At 45.4% G+C, this 19,419-nt stretch overlaps 1 protein-coding gene across 2 annotated transcripts; it reads left to right on the top strand.

The window, feature by feature from the left end:
• Window positions 1-630: 630 nt before the first annotated feature.
• On the top strand, window positions 631-17,654 carry Neu3 (neuraminidase 3). Of its 2 annotated transcripts, none has more exons than XM_030242761.1 (3): window positions 631-940; window positions 5,555-5,766; window positions 14,781-17,654. In XM_030242761.1, the coding sequence occupies exons 2-3, from the start codon at window positions 5,560-5,562 to the stop codon at window positions 15,828-15,830; spliced, it is 1,257 nt and encodes a 418-aa protein (XP_030098621.1). In that variant the 5' UTR covers window positions 631-940; window positions 5,555-5,559; the 3' UTR covers window positions 15,831-17,654. The 2 variants fall into 2 exon arrangements, with proteins under 2 accessions (XP_030098621.1, NP_057929.1); NM_016720.2 differs by having other exon boundaries at window positions 671-930; window positions 14,781-17,649.
• Window positions 17,655-19,419: the final 1,765 nt, after the last annotated feature.

The following is a 19,419-nucleotide window of genomic DNA, read 5'->3' as shown; positions in this document are numbered from 1 at the left end:
GTTTGTTTGTTTGTTTGTGTTGTTGTTGTTTTTTTTTAACAGTCATTTTTAGCTTTCTTTGTCCCCACCCCTGGCTGATCTCTTAGATGCTGCAGTGTGTCAAGAGGGGCCTTTTCCTCTTTTGATTTTGGTAGGTGGGGAAGAATGGGATGGTCCTTGCGTGTGATTGTGAAACAAGAGAATGGATTCAGTACTTGGTGACAGATACATGTATGTAAATGTGTGTAGACAATATACAATAAGTTATCGAAGGTACAGGAGAGTGAACCTAGGACGTTGCACCTGCTAGGCGAGTGCTCTGCCACCTAACTGGTTTCTCGGCTCTGTTTATACTTTTTTTTAAAAATCTTGCGAGAAGGGCAATTGTTCAGGGTGGCCTTAAACTCATTTTGTAGTCCAGACAGATGAAATTTAACAGTCTCTACCACACTAGCAAAGTCCACAGCCCCGCACCACCAGGCCCTGATAAATATATACATTTTGGAACCTTTTGCAAGGAGAATGTCCAGTGCTTTGTGTGAAAACACCCCCTTCCACCTTTTATCTTTTTAGGAGTCCCCTCTGAGCCTCGGAACCTTTGTTCGACAATTAGACTGTCTAGGGAAGTTTTAGGCGGTGATACCTTCCACAGACCAATCGTTAAGGGCGTGGAGAAGCAAGCAGGGCGGGCACTGCGCGGTGAAGGGGCGTGGCCTGGCCGGGGAGGTTGACACCCAGACGCTGCTCTCAGTCCTCTGGCGCCTGCTCCCCAGCGCATTCCTTCTGCTCCTGGGATATTTGTCTCATTACTGCCAGTTCTTGCGCAGCGGTCACTGGGTTCGTTTCAGCGTCTGTGGTTTCTGTCGCTGTTATCCAGTCTCCATCGCCCCAGCTCAGCTTCAGGCCTTCTTCCGAGACTCCACGGGAGAGCCCAGAGAGCCTCCGGAGCCGGTGAGCTGGGGTGAGAGTCACCCGGAATTCGGCCGGGGACTGTGGGGACCTGCATCAGGAAGGAAGACTGAGTCAGCCAGAATCAGCTAGGACCATTCTACTTTTGCTTTCTTCCATCTAAAGCCAAACTTCAGCTGTAGTTTAGAACTGTGGGAACAAACCGAGACTGTGAAGTCTTCTTACTATAGAGGAGTTGTGGGCGACCAAAAAGGTTCCAAGGTGGAATGTTTTTGATACTAGATTTGCAACTGAGTGGTCTCCCCTAAGTTTTCCTCTTCAAACAAGGCTGACTTCAGAAGTCGTGCTAAACTGTACTCTCCCCAAGAAAGAGAATAGAGAGGACTTGGTTGGAAGGTGAGAGAGTATGGAACAGTAATTAATAATCAGAATTATCTGCTAAAGCAAACAACTCCAAAGCAGACCTGTACTAGATTCTTCTCAGCCCCTAGTTCTGAGCACATAGTTTGGGTGAATCCTTTAGGTGTGACCAGGCCACTGTGTTACCACTGTCATCATTATTATTAGAATAATCATAGTGAAAATTAATGACAATTTAATTGTTGAGGTGATGGCAGAACCAAAACTGAATTGTAAAAAGGTCAGCATTCACAATAATTAAAGACATCAATTTGTATAGTGCCTTAACGTTTATAAAGCATTTTTGAATGGTCCTGATAAGTACACATTACTAACCTTTAACAAATGAGAGCCAGTCATGGGGCCTGGCTCCTGTTAATCCAAGCACTCAGGAGGCTGGGGCATGAGAATCACAAGTTCAAGACCAGCCCAGGTGCTAAGAGGAGGTTGTAATTGATAGAATAATGCAGTGCTTAATGATGGGGCTTGGTACTGAGAACACAACAATGATGTGGTTTCATTGTGAGAACTTCATCAGTGTGTATGCACATCGTATGGCTCAGCTAGGCTGTATGGAGAATATATATATATATATATATATATATATATATATATATATATATATTCCATATATATGCCTATTGCGGCTGGAGCCATGATGAGTGAAACATGAAATGAAGTCAAACACAAGAAAAAATGGTGTCAAGAGATTCTGAAAGCATGGATTGTGTGAGGCTGCTGCCAGCTAAGGTAATATGCTGTTTCACTGTAAATGTTTGTAAGTTTGTATTCCAAGATAATAACAAAGTGTAGTCTAATGAATGATTGCAAGCCAGTAAAGTAGCTTTTTGTCATTTCAAGTTGTATGAGCTGTACATAGATATTTGTATATGACTGACATCACAAACGTGTTATATGTCTGGGCTGTGATACTGGTGTCTAAGATGTCTGTGGGTGATGGGAACTTTAACACAATTAGAATCTGTGGGACCACCACACACACACACACACACACACACACACACACACACATATTCAGTCTAGTATTACATTGTATATAGTACATGACTACTGTTCTACATCAGTTTCAGGAGTCAGAAATAATGTGCCCTGTTTGGCATGGTGGCACAAACTAACTAACACTCAGGAGCCTAAGGTTCTAGGATAACAAGTCAAGGTCAGTCTGGGATACAAAGTAAGACATTGTTTAGGGGGGAAAATTAATGATTTATTTATTATTTCAATTTATAACTGAAAAATAGTGATATAGTGACTGCCATGTCTTGTGCAATAGGCTTTGTAACAGCTACTTCAGGCTTATTTGTTCTTTTTATGTAGAACTGAATTCATTTTATAGATGAGGATCTGCAAGCAGTAAAAGCTGTTAAGTACTCTAAGCTATGCCTTTCATTATGCACTGCCCGAAGTGGGACTCAGAGACAGGCATCCTTAGAATAGAGCCAGCCCAGTGGTGCATGGAAGGAGAGAGCTGGACTGTGGCGCACAGGCATGCTCTAACATGCCGACAAGACAGTCCACCCAGTCGTTTGATTAAGTGGTACAAGTCCCAGCCTGGAAGGAAGGGCAGCTTTTCTTGACTCAGAGGCCACTTCTCTCACTCTTCTCACAGTAGTGAACCACCATTGTCTCAATGTAATGATCCATTGAGTCATTCGTACGTTCCAGTTTCTCTTGCTTGACTCAGGCTGCAGACCGACGCAGTGCAACATTCCCCCGTATCTCATTACCCAGAAAGCTGCCTGAGAGACTGGTCTAAACTGACCGATTTTCCTGTCAGAAACTCTACGGTGGCTCCCTGTCTGTAGGATGGATACCACAATAAGGTGACGGGTTTGTCGGGATCTAGCTCTGCTGGTCAACTTAGTCCCGTCTTTGCTCACAGGTCTTTCACGCCCCTCACCACAGTCACACTAGCCGACTGAAAGCGCCCACAGCTCACTGTTGTCTGTTACCCAAACCCGCAAGCTCGCTGCTTCTTGCCCCATCGCTTGGCTGACCCATATAGAGAGATCTTCACTCTCTATATTCCAGTTCATCTATCCCTGCACTCACTCAGCCAGCAAATCCGAGCCAGAGCCTATCACGGACCACGCCTGGTTCTAGGTGAGGAGATAATTCCCATGTGTAATTGAGGGGTGCAGTGAGGAAGCCACACAGGTGGCAACCTCTTCAGAGATTTGGGGGGGCTGTAGGAGAAGATAAAGTAGTGGCCTTTACTGACAGATGGAAGCCCACTCTAGAAGGTGACTGAGGAATGCTGAGGGTCCCCTGGGTTAGCAGAGAAAAGGCAGAGAGAGAGAGGAGCAGACCGGTGATAGCCAGAACTACGGGAGCAGGAAAGATAGCAGATATGGTGGGAGAGTCCCGCCTGACGGAAGGAGGGCAGGTTAGCTGGAATAGCCTGGGAACTATTGTGGGGCCTCTGATCTGCTGGAAGCCTGTTTGGTTTAGTAGAAACTAGAGGCCCTCTCCAGAGATTACGGGCCTGTAGGAGAAGATAAGAGCGTAATGGCTTTTCCTGGCAAACAGAAACACACTTTACAAGGTTTCTGAGGAGCACTGAGTGTTCACTGGGTTAGAGTCCAGCCTGGGATGAGCACAGACTGCCATCTTGGGGTGTTGGGACCTGATACCGTGGATCTTTTATTTTGTAGCATGCATTGAGTATGTACGCTATGGGAGACCTCCGAGAGTGAGAAGTCCTGTGGGGAAACAAGCAGGGAACAAGGCACAGAGGCGGCAAGCCGTTGTCAGATAACAGCCCAGCGACTGGATGATATCTGCGCACAGCTTCGGGAGGGGAGGTAGTAGATGAGGTTTGACCAGAACTTAGGGAAGTGAGGTAGGGAATTGTGTGACTATCTGAAAAAGAATGTCCCAGGCAGAGTAGGTAGCTAGCTTGGCCCAGTGTTACCCTCTCAGAAGGTCTTTTGCTGGGGCTTTGAGCTGCACAGCTGTGTCTTTGCTATTTGCGCTTGTTGTTTATCTCTAAGACAATGCTCACTGCTTCATATCTATCTTTGTGTGTATCTCCCCCCTCATTCGTTCTAACCTTGAGAACAGGTGTCTCCTCAACACCAGTGTAAGGGCCTAATATATGTAGGCCCAGAAATGTTTATTGAATAAATACTGAGGGAGGATTTATTGGCCTAGCTCTTATGGATTCCTTCCTTCCTTCCTTCCTTCCTTCCTTCCTTCCTTCCTTCCTTCCTTCCTTTCTTCATTCTTTCTTCCCTTCTTCCCTTTCTCCCTCCTCCCTTTCTTTCTTTCTTTCTTTCTTTCTTTCTTTCTTTCTTTCTTTCTTTCTTTCTTTCTTTCTTTCTCTCTTTCTTCCTTCCTTCCTTTCTTCCTTTTCTTTATTTTCTTTTCCTTTCTTTTCTTTCTCTCTCCCTCTCTCTCTCCCTTCCTTCCTTCCTCCCTTCCTCCCTTCCTTCCTTCCTTCCTTCCTTCCTTTCTTGTATAAATTGTTTGAATATGGGCATTGGATAACAGATAATTTGAAAGAAGCTTAAATCTTAAAGTTTATTTTTTTCTGTTTGGCCTGAGTCCCTTTTGTGGCCTCTGGGGAGTGGGGCTTTTGGGCTATTTCAGTTTCTGGAGGCTTCTACTATTAGTGTCACAGACCTGCTAGCCTAGCAAATGGCAGCTAGACTTTCACAAAGACCCATGTAGCTGAATTTGCGGAAAAAAAAAATAATCTCCAAGGGGCTGAGAGTAAGAGCAAACCCAGAGCCAGAGTAGCAATCCCTTGAGCTACACACAGCGGGTCACATGCAAGAGTGTGGCTTTTAACACACTTGTCACCCCAGCCAAAGCTACAGGTCTACATGCATTAGACCACCCAGAACTGAGATCACAGCACCAAGATGCGTCCCTTGAGAATCTCCACCCTCTGTTGTGTGCACCCCTCACACAGTGACTAGAGGACAAAGCCCTCTTACTGGCACAGATGAGAAAGCAGGCTGTCTTTTTTCTGAGGCTTCAGGATGGGGAGAAAGCTTTCCTGGTGCTTTGTTAATCTCGAATGTTACTCAAATTAATTTGAGTAACCTGGGAACCCAATGGACGTATCTAGAGAACAGAGTTGTTGCATGAGGGTGCATGATATCTGCTTTGGGCAGTTGATGCTATGATGTTCTCTTTATCTGAAGAAGTAGACATTCAAGTACCCGCTGTGTGCCCTCGGCAATGAAATGAGCAGGAACCTGTATGCAGACCCACACTGAACTGTTTCCTGTCCTTACAGAAGCCATGGAGGAAGTCCCACCCTACTCCCTCAGCAGCACCCTGTTCCAGCAGGAAGAACAGAGTGGGGTGACCTACCGGATCCCAGCCCTGCTGTACCTTCCTCCCACCCACACCTTCCTGGCCTTTGCAGAGAAGCGGACCTCAGTCAGAGATGAGGATGCTGCCTGCCTGGTGCTCAGACGAGGGCTGATGAAGGGGCGCTCTGTACAGGTGACTCATCCCAGATACGGGCATGGGGTTCTGATGGGAACTGGTTCTAATGCTCTGCCTTAGTTTAGCTCACTGGGAACCAGAGCGGTTTAACTAATTCACTGCTACAGGCCTCATCTTCTCTCAGAGCTGAATGCACTTCCGGGTCTCTTCTTTTCTCCCCACCTTTGCCAGTAAAACTTGGTGTGGGTAGCTAAGAAAGGGAAGGCTTTTACTGGGATACATAGCATCTCCACAGCCTTTCTGTATCCTAGGCTTTGATGTCAGTCGTGTCTGGCATGTGGGGGAATGAGGCTCGAAGGCCTTGTCACTTATTCTAAGTCATGTATCCATAATCCAGCAGAGAAACATACTTCAGACTCAGGCCCAAGACCTCTGGTTCATTCAGACCTGGCGTGGCCTGCCTTTTGTTCCTATGCCCTGGTAAAACCACCCAAGGAAGGAAGCACCGTTTCCTCAGCTTTGCCGAGTACTCCATCCCTGAATCTGCCTGCTTTTCTACCTCTTACAGTCTGAGCATCATATCCAAAGTGGGTGCTTTGCCATGTCACACTGACACAGTGACGATGGGACTCTGCTGAGCCTCTGTCCTTGCTTTAAATGGCAGTGGTTCCCAATTCCTTCTGAGGATTTTGTAGTTTGGGGACTTGCCAGTTCTTTACTGTATATCAGTAGCTTGGCAGATCAGACCCCACAGAGGCCCCGCCCTGTGGCCTGTCAGAGCCTGAGGCCTAGCTGTTTCATTTTCTCTAGGACAGACACCACCTGTGTCGCTTCTCTTGCTGGTGCGGCCAGTGAGCTGCTAAACAAGGGCATTGCTTGTTTTGTTTTCCTGGTTGCTCTTGCAGAATGTGTTGCAGAACCTCATTGTCCAGCAGTCCCATGGTTCCCGTGTTTTCTCGTCACTGCACCGACTTTTGAAATTAGGAAAAACATTTCTCGATATAGAAATCTGATTTCATGAGCAGCTTCTAGCTTAGTGGTTAGGGGCATAGCTTGAGTCAGTGTCCTTGTTAGGATTGCTGACTCTTGCTATGATGAAACACCATGACCAAAGCAACCTGGGGGAGAATCGGGTTTATTTCATCCTATATTTCCAGGTAACAGTCCAGCACTGAGAAAAGTCAGGGTAGGAACTCAAACAGGGTGGGAACCTGTAAGCAGGAGCCAATGCAGAGGCCATGGAGGGGTGGTGCTGACTGGCTCACCCAGCCTGCTTTCTCATGGGCTGGGCTGTCACCTCTCAATCAGTAATTAAGAAAATGCCTTACAGCTGGATCTTGTGGAAGCATTTTATCAGTTGAGATCCCCTCCTTTCAGATACAAGCTGGAGCTTGTATCAAGTTGACTTAAAACTAGCCGGGCCAGTCAGTGTACCCTGTTGGATTTCTGAACTTGGGTCCTTGAGTGTTCTCTGCTTTATCACTTACAGCATGTAGTTGATAATGTGAACTGCCTCGTAAGAACTCAACACTAGACATCTTTCACAGTGGTCTGTGTAAGACCCCCTTTCGGGGACCCCCACTCTAGTCTTGGGAGTGTGAGAGCACCCAAAGAAACACGAGGACCCATCTTGTTGTAATTACATGAGGACGTTTAATTATGGAGCTCCAGACCGACATGTATCCCACACAGGAGATAACGGATGCCAGCCACGAGGCTCGAAAGCTAGGGGGTTTTATGGGGTAAGGGGCTTAGGGGTGTGGAATTCAGCATAGCGACACACTATTGGCTTATTCAAACATTAACAGAAAAATTACATGTACGAGCAGGGTGTCAGAGTTCTGTGAGTTGTTGACTCAGTTCAGATAGCCCTGCTATGTCTTCACAGTCCCCTTTATCTTATGGTCAAGATGTTCCCAGGAATGTTTTAACTACGAGGCATACCCAGGTTTGTTTTTCTCTTTTCTCAGCCCCAGGCAGCCTCTAGGCTCACAAACAACCAGCAATTTCTGAGTACTTTATATGACTTACAGGTCTTGAAATTTCATCTTTCTTTCATTCCCCTCTTCTTCTACTAAGTAATTCTAATCTTAGAATTTCAGAAGTCTATATCTCTATGTGGAGAATACTGCATTTACTCTATCTTTAACATGGGAACAAAAACAGAATAAGACGGATTAGTAAACAGAACTAGGCAGGGACCCATCTAGTGAGGCTTGAGGGTCTCAGCATGACGCAGGTGTACGTAGATCAGATCTCTGGCTGGAACTGGTGAGATGTCTTTGGGGTACCCGGCTCGTTCACTGTAGCCAGTTGTGACCAGACTTTTTTCTGCACCACCTGCAAGCCTTTTAACTTAGCATACAGATCATTATTATAACAACATAGGTTTAAACACATCATTTAAGACAGTGATGGGCATAGGAGCCCCATAAAGGATCTCAAAAAGAGTAAAACTGAATCAAGAGGGAGTATTCTCAGTTCTAAACAGGGCAAGGGGAAGGAGCACCAAGTAAGTCTGTGTCAGTCTCTAGGATTAATTTTGTCAAGGTCTGTTTAGAGTTTTATTCATTATTTCTATCTGTCCTGAGTTCTGAGGTCTGTACACATAATACAATTTTCATTTGACCTCTAAATACTTGGCCACACCCTGACTTACCTGGGCAACAAAGGCAGGGCCATTATCTGACACTATTGCTTTTGGCACTCGGAACCTTGGAAAAATGTTTTTAATAGTCTTCTTGATGACTATCTGAGCAGTCTCAGATTTACAAGGAAAAGCTTTTATCTATCTTGAGAACGTTCACAAAAACCAGAAGGTATTCATACACATATTTTTCTCAGTAAAGTCTATTTTTCAGTAGATGTCAGGTCTGTCTTCTCATGAGAGGACTAGTTTTCTTTCTTCAGTTTCTACTATTTCATACAGGGTTTCTTTTACCAGTCTTAATTTGTCTATAACTTGATAGTCTTCAGACTGTCAGGATCATTGCTCTTTAGGATGCCTGTTTGACGGTTAGATTTGTCATCTGATTTCTTTTAGCCACAGCATCTTAGGTCTTTCTCTGCAGATGTCAACAGCTCTCTTTGTCTGTATATTGCTCTGTACAGTGGCAAAAGCATACCTGCTGTCAGTGTAGACTTTTCTTTTACCATTTATAGAGCTTGTATCAAAGCCACAAGTTTAGCTTTCTGGGCTGAAGTCCCTTTAGGGAGGCTGCTGGCCTAGATCACTTGCTTTCTGTCCACCACTGCACTGTTGTCCCCGCCTTCCGCTTACCTTCAACCTCGAGGCTACTGCCATCCCTGTACCAGCTCAAACTCTCAGGCCAAGGCTGATCTGATCCTTCAGATCATTTCGAGTATGAGTTTATTCTGCCAGAATGTCAGCACAGTGATGAGTAGGTGAAGTCTCGGCAGGTAAGCAGGGGGAGTGAAGGTCACTCGTTCAGTCAACAAAAAGCTCTGATAATGTGTCCATCAGTCAGGGGGGCTGAACCACACTTTTTAGGGCATGTGCCAAGTTTTGTCTCAGAGTCAATTTATCTGCATCCTTGACCAGAAGCCACAATATGCAGACAAGCAGGCCATCTTACAGTCACCAGGTCTAATTTCTTACAAGTATACCACAGGTCTTTTCCAGGGTCTCAATCTCTGAGTAAGAACCTCTTTGGCAAAAACGTTGTTTTCAGTCACATCTAGGAGTCCCAAAGCTGGGACGACATTAGGGCAGTCTTAATAGCATCCAAGGCCATCCAAGATTGTTTTTTATTTTTTATATACGAAGGGTTGTTTATCTTTTTAATTTAGCAAAACCTGGAATCCACAATTTGCAAAAGCCCGCAGTGCCCAGGAACTTTTTTAACTTGCTTTGCACTGGTTGGTGGAGGAATATGAAACACAGTCTCTTTTCTAGCTGCTTCAACAGGTAGGCCACCGGTCTCTTCTAAAGACTCAGCTTCTGTGTTAGCACCCCTTTTGCTATCTTTTTACTTTTAGTCACGAACAGGTGAAGGGTTTGGTCATGAGGGGGGCTCCTTTTCTTTTTGTTAGGGCAGTCTCTCACCCAGTGCTCTTTTTCTTAACAGTAAACACATTGATCTTTAGCCAAAAGCTTTCTTTTGTTTTCTAATTTTCCTGACTTTTGTGACCAGCATTTCATTTCTCTTATCTTTTTTTTTAATTTTCTGGCTTCTTATTTCTTACAGATCATTTCTAAGTGCTAGCATGTGCCACTTTGCTAGGTTTTAGTCTTTGTCATTTACCTCTCTTTACTCCTGTTTCCTAACTGTAATGGAGATCTCATAATAATCTTCTCTCTCTCTCTACATATATATATCTTTTTGTCTCACAGCACATCTCTGATTCTGACTCTGGTCTCTGTCTTTGTCAGCCTCATGTTTCCTTAACTCTTCTTCTTGTCTGACTCTTATTTACTGGTTCTTCCTCTAAATATTTCTCATTTAGAGTATCTCTCTCATCTCAGACCTCTCTAATCTCCTTCATCTCTATTTCTACCTCTCCTCACTGTTAACCTATCTCTTCTGAGTCTGCTGAATCTTTGCTCTATCTTTCTTTTGTTTCTCTTTCTCTGCACTTTCTTATCGACTTACCCAGTCCTTTACTTTTGTAACTTCCTGTTACCTTGGTCAGATTGTTGGGGCACTTTCTAGTCCCACAGAGACAAGACCCCCATCAGAGCCTGGCAGTTAGATTCGCAGGTGCTCCTTACCTTGGACAGAAGCCCCAAGTGGGCGGTTGCCTCCCTCACTGGAACTTGAAACAGACTCACTCTAAGCAGCTCAGGGCAGGGCCTTATGAGAAGAGGGAACTTCAGAGCAGAGAAGGGAGTGCAGCTCTCACAGCTGGCTGCAACCGGCACTTTATCTTAAAGTGAAAGCAGTTTTTCTGTTAACAAGAGACGGGATGCAAGGGACAGGGGAATGAGAAGCAATCAGGGAAACCTGCAGCGCTCTTGGCCAGCTACTCCCACAGCCGCCTCCTCTTTTTCTCTTTAGCAGCCACCTCCTCTTTTTCTCTTTAGACATCCAGGGCCACTGACTTTTCAGGGACCACCCCTCTCTTGCTCCGGTTTTCCGAGCTCATTTCTCCCTAGGCTCCAGGTCCATGGGCAGGACCACTGTGACCCGCTGGCTGCTCCCTGGAGTTGGAGTGGGAGGCAGGGCAGCTGGGGACCTGAAAGGAAGTGGTCAGCATAGGGATCTGACAGGATTCTTAGGCTTATTCCAGAAGGCATAACTTAAAAACAGTCGTCAGTCGTTAGTCCAAGTCCGAACACAAAGAGACACACACAGAAACCGTTTTCAGGCAACCACTATAGAATCACAGTACCACAGAAATGACAAACACAAGCAAGACCAATACAGGGCATCTTACACGCGATTTCCAGAGAAGCTTACTGTCACTATGACCAACCCTAATGGACCTCTCTCCACGGGAAGGCCCCAGAACCTGAGACCGGCCTAAAACCAAACCAAGATAATCAGTCAACTCCTTGGGACCACAACCAGACCTGAAACCAGACAAACCAAAAACAAAACAGAATCAGAAGGCGGTCCAATGGAGGACACACAAGTGAACAAGACACACAGACACACAGACATACAGACAGGGAGGGATCCCACTTTACCTCCAACGTACAGTGTCTGTGTCTCATGACAAAAACCACAAACAAAAACAAGATAGCAACAGAGAAAAAGAAGACACCAGTATCTCTAAGCATACTTGTCCATTCCTGGACTTGTACAACCAGCCAAACGCTATTTCCTGACAAGGTCGGATTCCACATCGACTCCCTTCCTGATGGGGTGGGATTCCACGTCCACTCCCGCTCTGGCAGAGAGAACACTCTCTTTCCTTCACTCTGCCAGGCAACAGCCAGGTCCTCCTGACTGTTCCATACCCTGGTACTCTCTCCAGAGTCTCCCTTGGAAAGTCTTCCAGGGGTGCAGCCTGTGGGACCATAGACCGTCGTCCTCCCACAGCCACTAGGGTTCTTATGGCCCACAGTGGCAGCTGCCAGAATACAGAATACCAGAACTGGTAACACAGGTGGGACTCAAACCCAGAATCTCAGAACTGAAAAACCAAGACACAAATTCAGCAGTGCCACACTTAGACACTTAGATAACAGACAACATACAAGACTCACAAAAACAAACGTACCTCCAAGGGGTATTTTCAGGTTTCTGGGCGCTCCCAAATCCAGGACGAGCCCCCAAAATGTAAGACTCCCTTTCGGGGACCCCCACTCTAGTCTCGGGAGTGTGAGAGCACCCAAAGAAACACGAGGACCCATCTTGTTGTAATTACATGAGGACGTTTGATTACAGAGCTCCAGACCGACATGTATCCCACACAGGAGATAACGGATGCCAACCACGAGGCTCGAAAGCTAGGGGGTTTTTATGGGGTAAGGGGCTTAGGGGTGTGGAATTCAGCATAGCAACACACTATTGGCTTATTCAAACATTAACTGAAAGATTACATGTACGTGCAGGGTGTCAGAGTTCTGTGAGTTGTTGACTCAGTTCAGATAGCCCTGCTATGTCTTCACAGTCCCCTTTATCTTATGGTCAAGATGTTCCCAGGAATGTTTTAACTACGGGGCATACCCAGGTTTGTTTTTCTCTTTTCTCAGCCCCAGGCAGCCTCTAGGCTCACAATTTCTGAGTACTTTATATGACTTACAGGTCTTGAAATTTCATCTTTCTTTCATCTGTTTTCATAATACTTCATATTAAGATGTTAACCATTGACAGAAAATGGCATGTTTTAAACGAGATTGTCTCTACTTCTAACTATGCATTGATCTTGTCCCTGCCTTCTATGCATAACATAAGGTCCCTTTTGCAGAGAGTCACTCCTTGCTGTATCTCATGACTTCTTTTCTCTGGGCTGAAAAGCTCTCTTCTTTTAGTGACAGGCTTGATTTGACATCTGGTCTCTTGAAAACTGCAACTTGAAGACCTGTCTGGACTGGCAGGGTTCTCCTGAGAGTACCAGGCTTCTCCTGCTTGGGCTTGGCTCCTAGAGTAGAATTCCCTGGGAGGCATAGGCAGGCTTGGCACCTGGAGCAGGGTTGCTGGGTAGTGTAGATTAACACTGGATAGAACCCATCCCACATCACTATATGTGGAAAGCCGGTACGTGCTGCGAGCAATCGCATGTGTGCCGCCGGTAATCTCTGAGGAGAGCCATGTGTGCTGCGAGCAATCGCCATTATAAGATGGCGCGGGCCTCCGCTGTGCCTAACTAGTAAACAAGCCTTGTACGCAGGTGCGAGAGTGAATTCACTCCTAGTCACTCCCATTCTCGGGGTGTAATAGTGGGGTGATGGGCAAGCAACGAATCGGGAGCTGTCACGCCATATCAGGTGCTGAAACGTCACCCTGCGGGTTATAAAAGCAGCGCCATTTTCCCGGTTCGGAATCTTCCTGAGAAGCAAGCAATAAAGCTCTTGTCGCGGAAGATTCTGGTTTGTTGCGTCTTTCTTGCCGGTCGAGCGGGACGCAATAACTATATATGAACAAAGGGTCATTTTCCCCCATTAAACACAACCTCATGTGTTGGGATACTTACAATTACAAGCGAAGCGATCATGAAATACCACTTTTAAAATGTTTATGAAGAAAAGAGGTTTATTTATCTTGCTAGTGAATCGCCTTGTGCTTTTTCTCTCAGTGTGTGGTGCTAGGATCCACCCCTGGGATCTACATGGCTAGGCGTGTGCTCTACCCCATTCTACATCTCCAGACTTTTATTTAATGAACACATAGATCTTGGGATAATTTTCCAGAATTGAGCATCCTGTGAAAGGATAAATGTATCTGCACAGAAGAGCTCAACTCTTATACTCCAACCCATACATAAAGGGGCATATTTATCCACATTTTTTTTTACCAACAATTACCAAACTGTATAATGTAAAAAAAATGTTAATTGAAAATTCTATTAGTTTAATTCCTATTAATATTTTATGTGTAAGGTTGAACACCTTTTTCCCCCTCCTTCTGTGACATGTCTGATTTTGCTCTTTGCCCTTTTCTATTGGCATTCTAGAAATTTACCAAATGCTGCGTGAGAAGCTCGAGCCTCGCCTGTGGTGTGTGGCCAGGCAGTGTCTCCTTTACTGCCTTCGTAGCTCCTCTCATGCTCTCCATTTGGCCAATGAGGAATGCCAATCACGTTTGCCCAGTGTCTCACGATTGTGATAAGGGCAGGCTTGGGGCAGGGCTGTCAGACTCTGCTTGAGTCTTTATGCCTTGCTTTCCCACCATAGTGCAGGAAGAGAAAAACCCTTCCGTCCTGAGCTTCCAGCTTTGATCCATTTTGTTTAGGTTTCATCGTCTGCTTTTGTATTACAATTTATTCTCTTCCTCCCCTCCCTGCTCTGTCTCTGTGTCTGTCTGTCTGTCTCTCTGCGTACATGTGCCACCATGCATGTCTGGTGATCAAAGGACAACTTGAAAGTCCTTGGTTCTCTCTTTCTACCACTGGGTCCCAGAGATCGGAATCAGGTCACCAGGCTTGGTGGCAAGCATCTTTGCTCTGAGCCATCTCACTGGCCGCCGCCTTTCTTGTTGGCTTTTGTAAACTTCTATTGACTGCTCTCACATGCCAGGTATTGGAGATACAAATGTACATAATCTGGGTATTGTTCAGAAATCTCATAGTCTAAAAGGGGAGACAGTTACCAAAAACATAGATAGTGTCACATAGCTGGTCTAAGCTGTTAGAAGAGTGAGTTTCCAGGCTGGCTTCCGAGCAGAGGTGGCACTGAAGCTGTGTATTGGAGGATGATTTGGAAGTCCAGATGAAGCAGAGAACATTCTTGAGAGAGCACAGCTTTTACAGTGTCTAGTATTTTCATTTTTCAAATTTAAAGCCACCTTGCAATAGCTGCAAAGTTAGTGATTATTTGGGCCTTCAAGATTCTGTCCATTTCAATGTCCTATATTGTTTGAAAAAAGAACTGATGCTTTTAATGAACCTCTTGTCTTCATATTAGTAACTCACTTCCACCGTCTCCTTCTCTTTCCCTTGACTAGTGGGGCCCCCAACGGCTACTGATGGAGGCCACATTACCTGGGCATCGCACCATGAACCCCTGCCCTGTGTGGGAGAAAAATACTGGCCGTGTGTACCTGTTTTTCATCTGTGTGCGGGGCCATGTTACTGAGAGGTGCCAGATTGTGTGGGGCAAAAATGCCGCCCGTCTCTGCTTCCTTTGCAGTGAAGATGCCGGCTGCTCTTGGGGTGAAGTGAAAGACTTGACCGAGGAGGTCATTGGCTCAGAGGTGAAGCGCTGGGCCACATTTGCTGTGGGCCCAGGTCATGGCATCCAGCTACACTCGGGAAGGCTGATCATCCCCGCCTATGCCTACTATGTCTCACGTTGGTTTCTCTGCTTTGCGTGTTCAGTCAAGCCCCATTCCCTGATGATCTACAGTGATGACTTTGGAGTCACATGGCACCATGGCAAGTTCATTGAGCCCCAGGTGACAGGGGAGTGCCAAGTGGCCGAAGTGGCTGGGACGGCTGGTAACCCTGTGCTCTACTGCAGTGCCCGAACACCAAGCCGATTTCGAGCAGAGGCTTTTAGTACTGATAGTGGTGGCTGCTTTCAGAAGCCAACCCTGAACCCACAACTCCATGAGCCTCGAACCGGCTGCCAAGGTAGTGTAGTGAGCTTCCGGCCTTTGAAGATGCCAAATACCTATCAAGACTCAATTGGCAAAGGTGCTCCCGCTACTCAGAAGTGCCCTCTGCTGGACAGTCCTCTGGAGGTGGAGAAAGGAGCTGAAACACCATCAGCAACATGGCTCTTGTACTCACATCCAACTAGCAAGAGGAAGAGGATTAACCTAGGCATCTACTACAACCGGAACCCCTTGGAGGTGAACTGCTGGTCCCGCCCGTGGATCTTGAACCGTGGGCCCAGTGGCTACTCTGATCTGGCTGTTGTGGAAGAACAGGACTTGGTGGCGTGTTTGTTTGAGTGTGGGGAGAAGAATGAGTATGAGCGGATTGACTTCTGTCTGTTTTCAGACCATGAGGTCCTGAGCTGTGAAGACTGTACCAGCCCTAGTAGCGACTAAAGCCAAATCAAGACGGATGAGTGAGGCCCAGCTTCCCACAGAAAGGAATGGCAGCTACAGCCAGGGTAACAGAGGTCTCTGATGTCTAGAGAAAACTCTAAAAACTAATAATCTGCTCCTTGAATTTTTTCACTTTTCCCTTCAATGAGCATGGTGAAAATTGTGCCATATCTTACATAACGAGGCTCTTGAACTGGGAGTTTGAATCTCTTCTCTTCCCATTAAAAGGAGAGGCCATGTGCTCGCTTCGCGTTCGACAAAGCCTGGATTCTGATCTTGAGTGGAAGCCACAGGCTTGTCTTTTCCAATGGTTCACTGCTCACCTGAGTATTAGGTGATGTGTAGGTGCCTTGGCCAGAAGAAAGATCTGTGTTGTTGTATTTTTTTAAATTTATTTATTTACTATATGTAAGTACACTGCAGCTGTCTTCAGACACACCAGAAGAGGGCGTCAGATCTCATTAGAGATGGTTGTGAGCCACCATGTGGTTGCTGGGATTTGAACTCAGGACCTTCAGAAGAGCAGTCAGTGCTCTTAACTACTGAGCCATCTCTCAAGCCCCGCATTGCTGTATTTTTAATAAGAAAAATGCCCTTATCCTTCCAATAATGCCTGGAGCTGTACAAATTCTCTGTCTTAGAAGACTTGAGAAAGCAGAACTGTAAGGTCAGATGCTTTCTCCAGCCTTGATGCTGTGTTCCACCTTCCCTTCCTCATCCAGAAAACAGTTACTAGGGAGAAAATGAGAAACCCATGCCAGCTGCCCTTGATGATGGTTGATAACGGTGCTTATTGCTTTTGATGTCATTACCTCTGTTAGAGATGAATCAGAGTCAGAGGTCCTTAGCTGCATCCACCCATTTCCAGGGGGACATTCTAACACTGCTGAACAGTCAGCTAAAATGAGAGCTGTGTGTCCTAGCCTGATTCCAGGTTAGTCATGATGCTTCCTGGAGCTGGGCTTTTATCTAATCCCAGGAGCCATCTAGGGGAGGCTCAGAGCTAGCAGGTGATCTTCCTGAGATGGTTTCACCGTGACAGGTGAACCATGAGCCCTTCCAAGCAAGGCCAAAGGACAACATTATAGGAAAGATTTCTAGTATTAATATGCCTTTTCTCTGTGTGTGTACTGTCTTGTAGTGATGCTATATAGACAAATAGATGATTTCTTATTTTTTGTTTGTTTGTTTGTTTTTTTGTTTTTCTGTAGCCCTAGCTGTCCTGGAACTCACTTTGTAAACCAGGCTGGCCTCGATCTCAGAAATCCGCCTGCCTCTGCCTCCCGAGTGCTGGGATTAAAGGTGTGCACCACCACACCTTAATGATGATCCTATAAGTATTCCTAAAATTATACTAGTAATTATTAACTCCTTTATAATAGGACTGCTATTAAAGCCCTCGCTGATATGAAAACTACAGTGAGAACTCTGCCAGTCTTCACATGTCATAATTACTTCTGAGATAGAAAGCAGGCATTTACAACTTAGAACACATTTCTTAGAGCTGTAAAACAATTAACTAGAGGTCATAAAAGGGAATGAAAGATTTATTGTAGGTGCTAGGACAGAACATAAAATATTGACTGGGCTTATCTATATGAAACTTCATTGTTAACTTTTACACAAGAATTATGGTTTTTAACTTTCAGTGAACCTGCGGAGCTAGTGACAGAAGAGAAATGTCTAGTTAGATAACTACTCTTAATGGAAATTCACATAAACATCTGTTGCCATCTTCTTTTTGAATTTATGTTTAAACTTGTGAATGTTTGAATTAGACACTACGCGAGCACATAGAAAATAAAGAACTAAGCGTGAACAGCTTGGAGTGAGTTAGATAGTTTCAATAGTTTTCCCTCCATTTTTCTTTTCTCTTGGAAATAAGGATTAGAACCCCTTTTTAAAGTGTCTCCTTTCTTTTTCTTCCAAAAAGTGACTTTCCCTAGCTGACAAGGAGTTAAACCCTCAGCTTTAGGTGCTCAGCCTGTGGAGAAAAGAACAAGGACCTCTTTTAAGTGACAGGTGTCAACTTGCCAAGAGACCTGCAACTTTTAGCCTCAAGAGTAACTTAAAGTCAAAATTGGTAAATGTTATTATAGAAAGCACACAATCTCTCACAAGACCAATTCTTGTCCCCCACCCCGACACCCCACCCTTCCATCCCCAACCCCACCCCATCACACCACCACACCCCATCACCACACCGATGCTCTTTGCTCTCTATCCTCAGCTACCTCCCAAAGAGAACCAGAGCTCAGAGCTGATCTCCATCCACCTAGGTTGGGCCTGGTCTTACAGTGTAAGATGTCCCAAGCCTAAAGCCAAGCTGTGACATGTGGGGTTCTCATTTTACCAGTATTTCCCTTTTGTCCCTGGTTGGATTCTCCATGACTGCTACTCCTCCATGACTCCAAGGGAGATGCTGAGCTCATAATGTTCTGAGTGTGTCTTACCTGACTCTGTGATGCCAGACACATCACTGTATTCATAAACACTGCCATCACTTAGAGCAATAGTTCTCAACGTGTGGGTTATGACTGCTTTCACAGAGGTCACCTAAGACCATCAGAAAATAAAATTCATAACAGTAGCAAAATTACAGTTATGTAGTAGCAACAAAATTATTTTATGGCTGGGGGGTCACCACAACGTGAGGAACTATATTAAGGGGTTGTAGCATTAGGATGGTTGAGAATTGCTGACTTAGAAAAATTAAATATGCTTAAAGGTCTTCATTCCATTGATTAATGATTTTTTTTTCCCCCCGAGGCAGGTTTTCTCTGTATAGCTCTGGCTGTCCTGGAACAAACTTTGTTGACCAGGCTGGCTTCGAAGTCAGAAATCCGCCTGCCTCTGCCTCCCAAGTGCTGGGATTAAAGGCGTGTGCCACCACCGCCCAGCTCGATTAACGATTTTTTTTTGAAACAGGGTTTCTTTGTGTAGGCCTGGCTGTCCTGGAACTTGCTCTGTAAGCCAAGCTGGCCTCGAACCCACAGAGATCCACCTGGCTCTGTCTGGATGCTAGGATTAAAGGCAGGCACCACCACCACCCAGTAATTCTTGATCTTGACTGCTAAGGAAACTGAAATGGTCATTTTCTTAATATCTATTAATAGTTCATAGTCAACATTTTTCAAAAAGTAAATTTGAGCCAACTTATTCTTTTCAGAGAACTCTTTAGAAAACGTTAATACTCTTTTGTAGTTTCATACAAGGTTGTTTAATCAGCGAGAGGGAAACAGAGCCAGGACTACTGTGGCTGGTTTGTGAGCAAGAGATACCCATGAGCATGTATGTGAAGAGCCTGGCCATGCAGTGACCACTGACTGCAGCTCCAGGTCTGGCCACTGCATATCTTACTGTGTTTTCAAAAGACTGAATTACTGTCAAACTGGCTGAAGAGTCCCGGTGTTCCAGTAAGAAGGTGATGCCTTTAAGTTCACTGCTGATGTTAAAGCATGCATGCCAGTGAGCTGTTTAGCTGCTGCTGGGCTTCACCAACTAATTCAGTAGGACTCCTTAAATTCTCTCAGCGAGTCTGTGTGCTCTCTGAAATTCACTTTAGGAAAGGCTTCGAGTAAGCTTAGCA

This window comes from Mus musculus, chromosome 7 (assembly GCF_000001635.26).
Source record: "Mus musculus strain C57BL/6J chromosome 7, GRCm38.p6 C57BL/6J".
In the NCBI taxonomy this organism is placed as follows: Eukaryota; Metazoa; Chordata; class Mammalia; order Rodentia; family Muridae; genus Mus; species Mus musculus.
This window is presented reverse-complemented; position numbering and strand designations above follow the sequence as displayed.

Coding starts and splice junctions, on each gene's coding strand:
- Neu3 (XM_030242761.1), top strand. CDS start 5,560: ATGGAGGAAGTCCCACCCTACTCCCTCAGCAGCACCCTGTTCCAGCAG. Junction 5,767..14,780: donor TGAAGGGGCGCTCTGTACAG/GTGACTCATCCC, acceptor TCCCTTGACTAG/TGGGGCCCCCAACGGCTACT.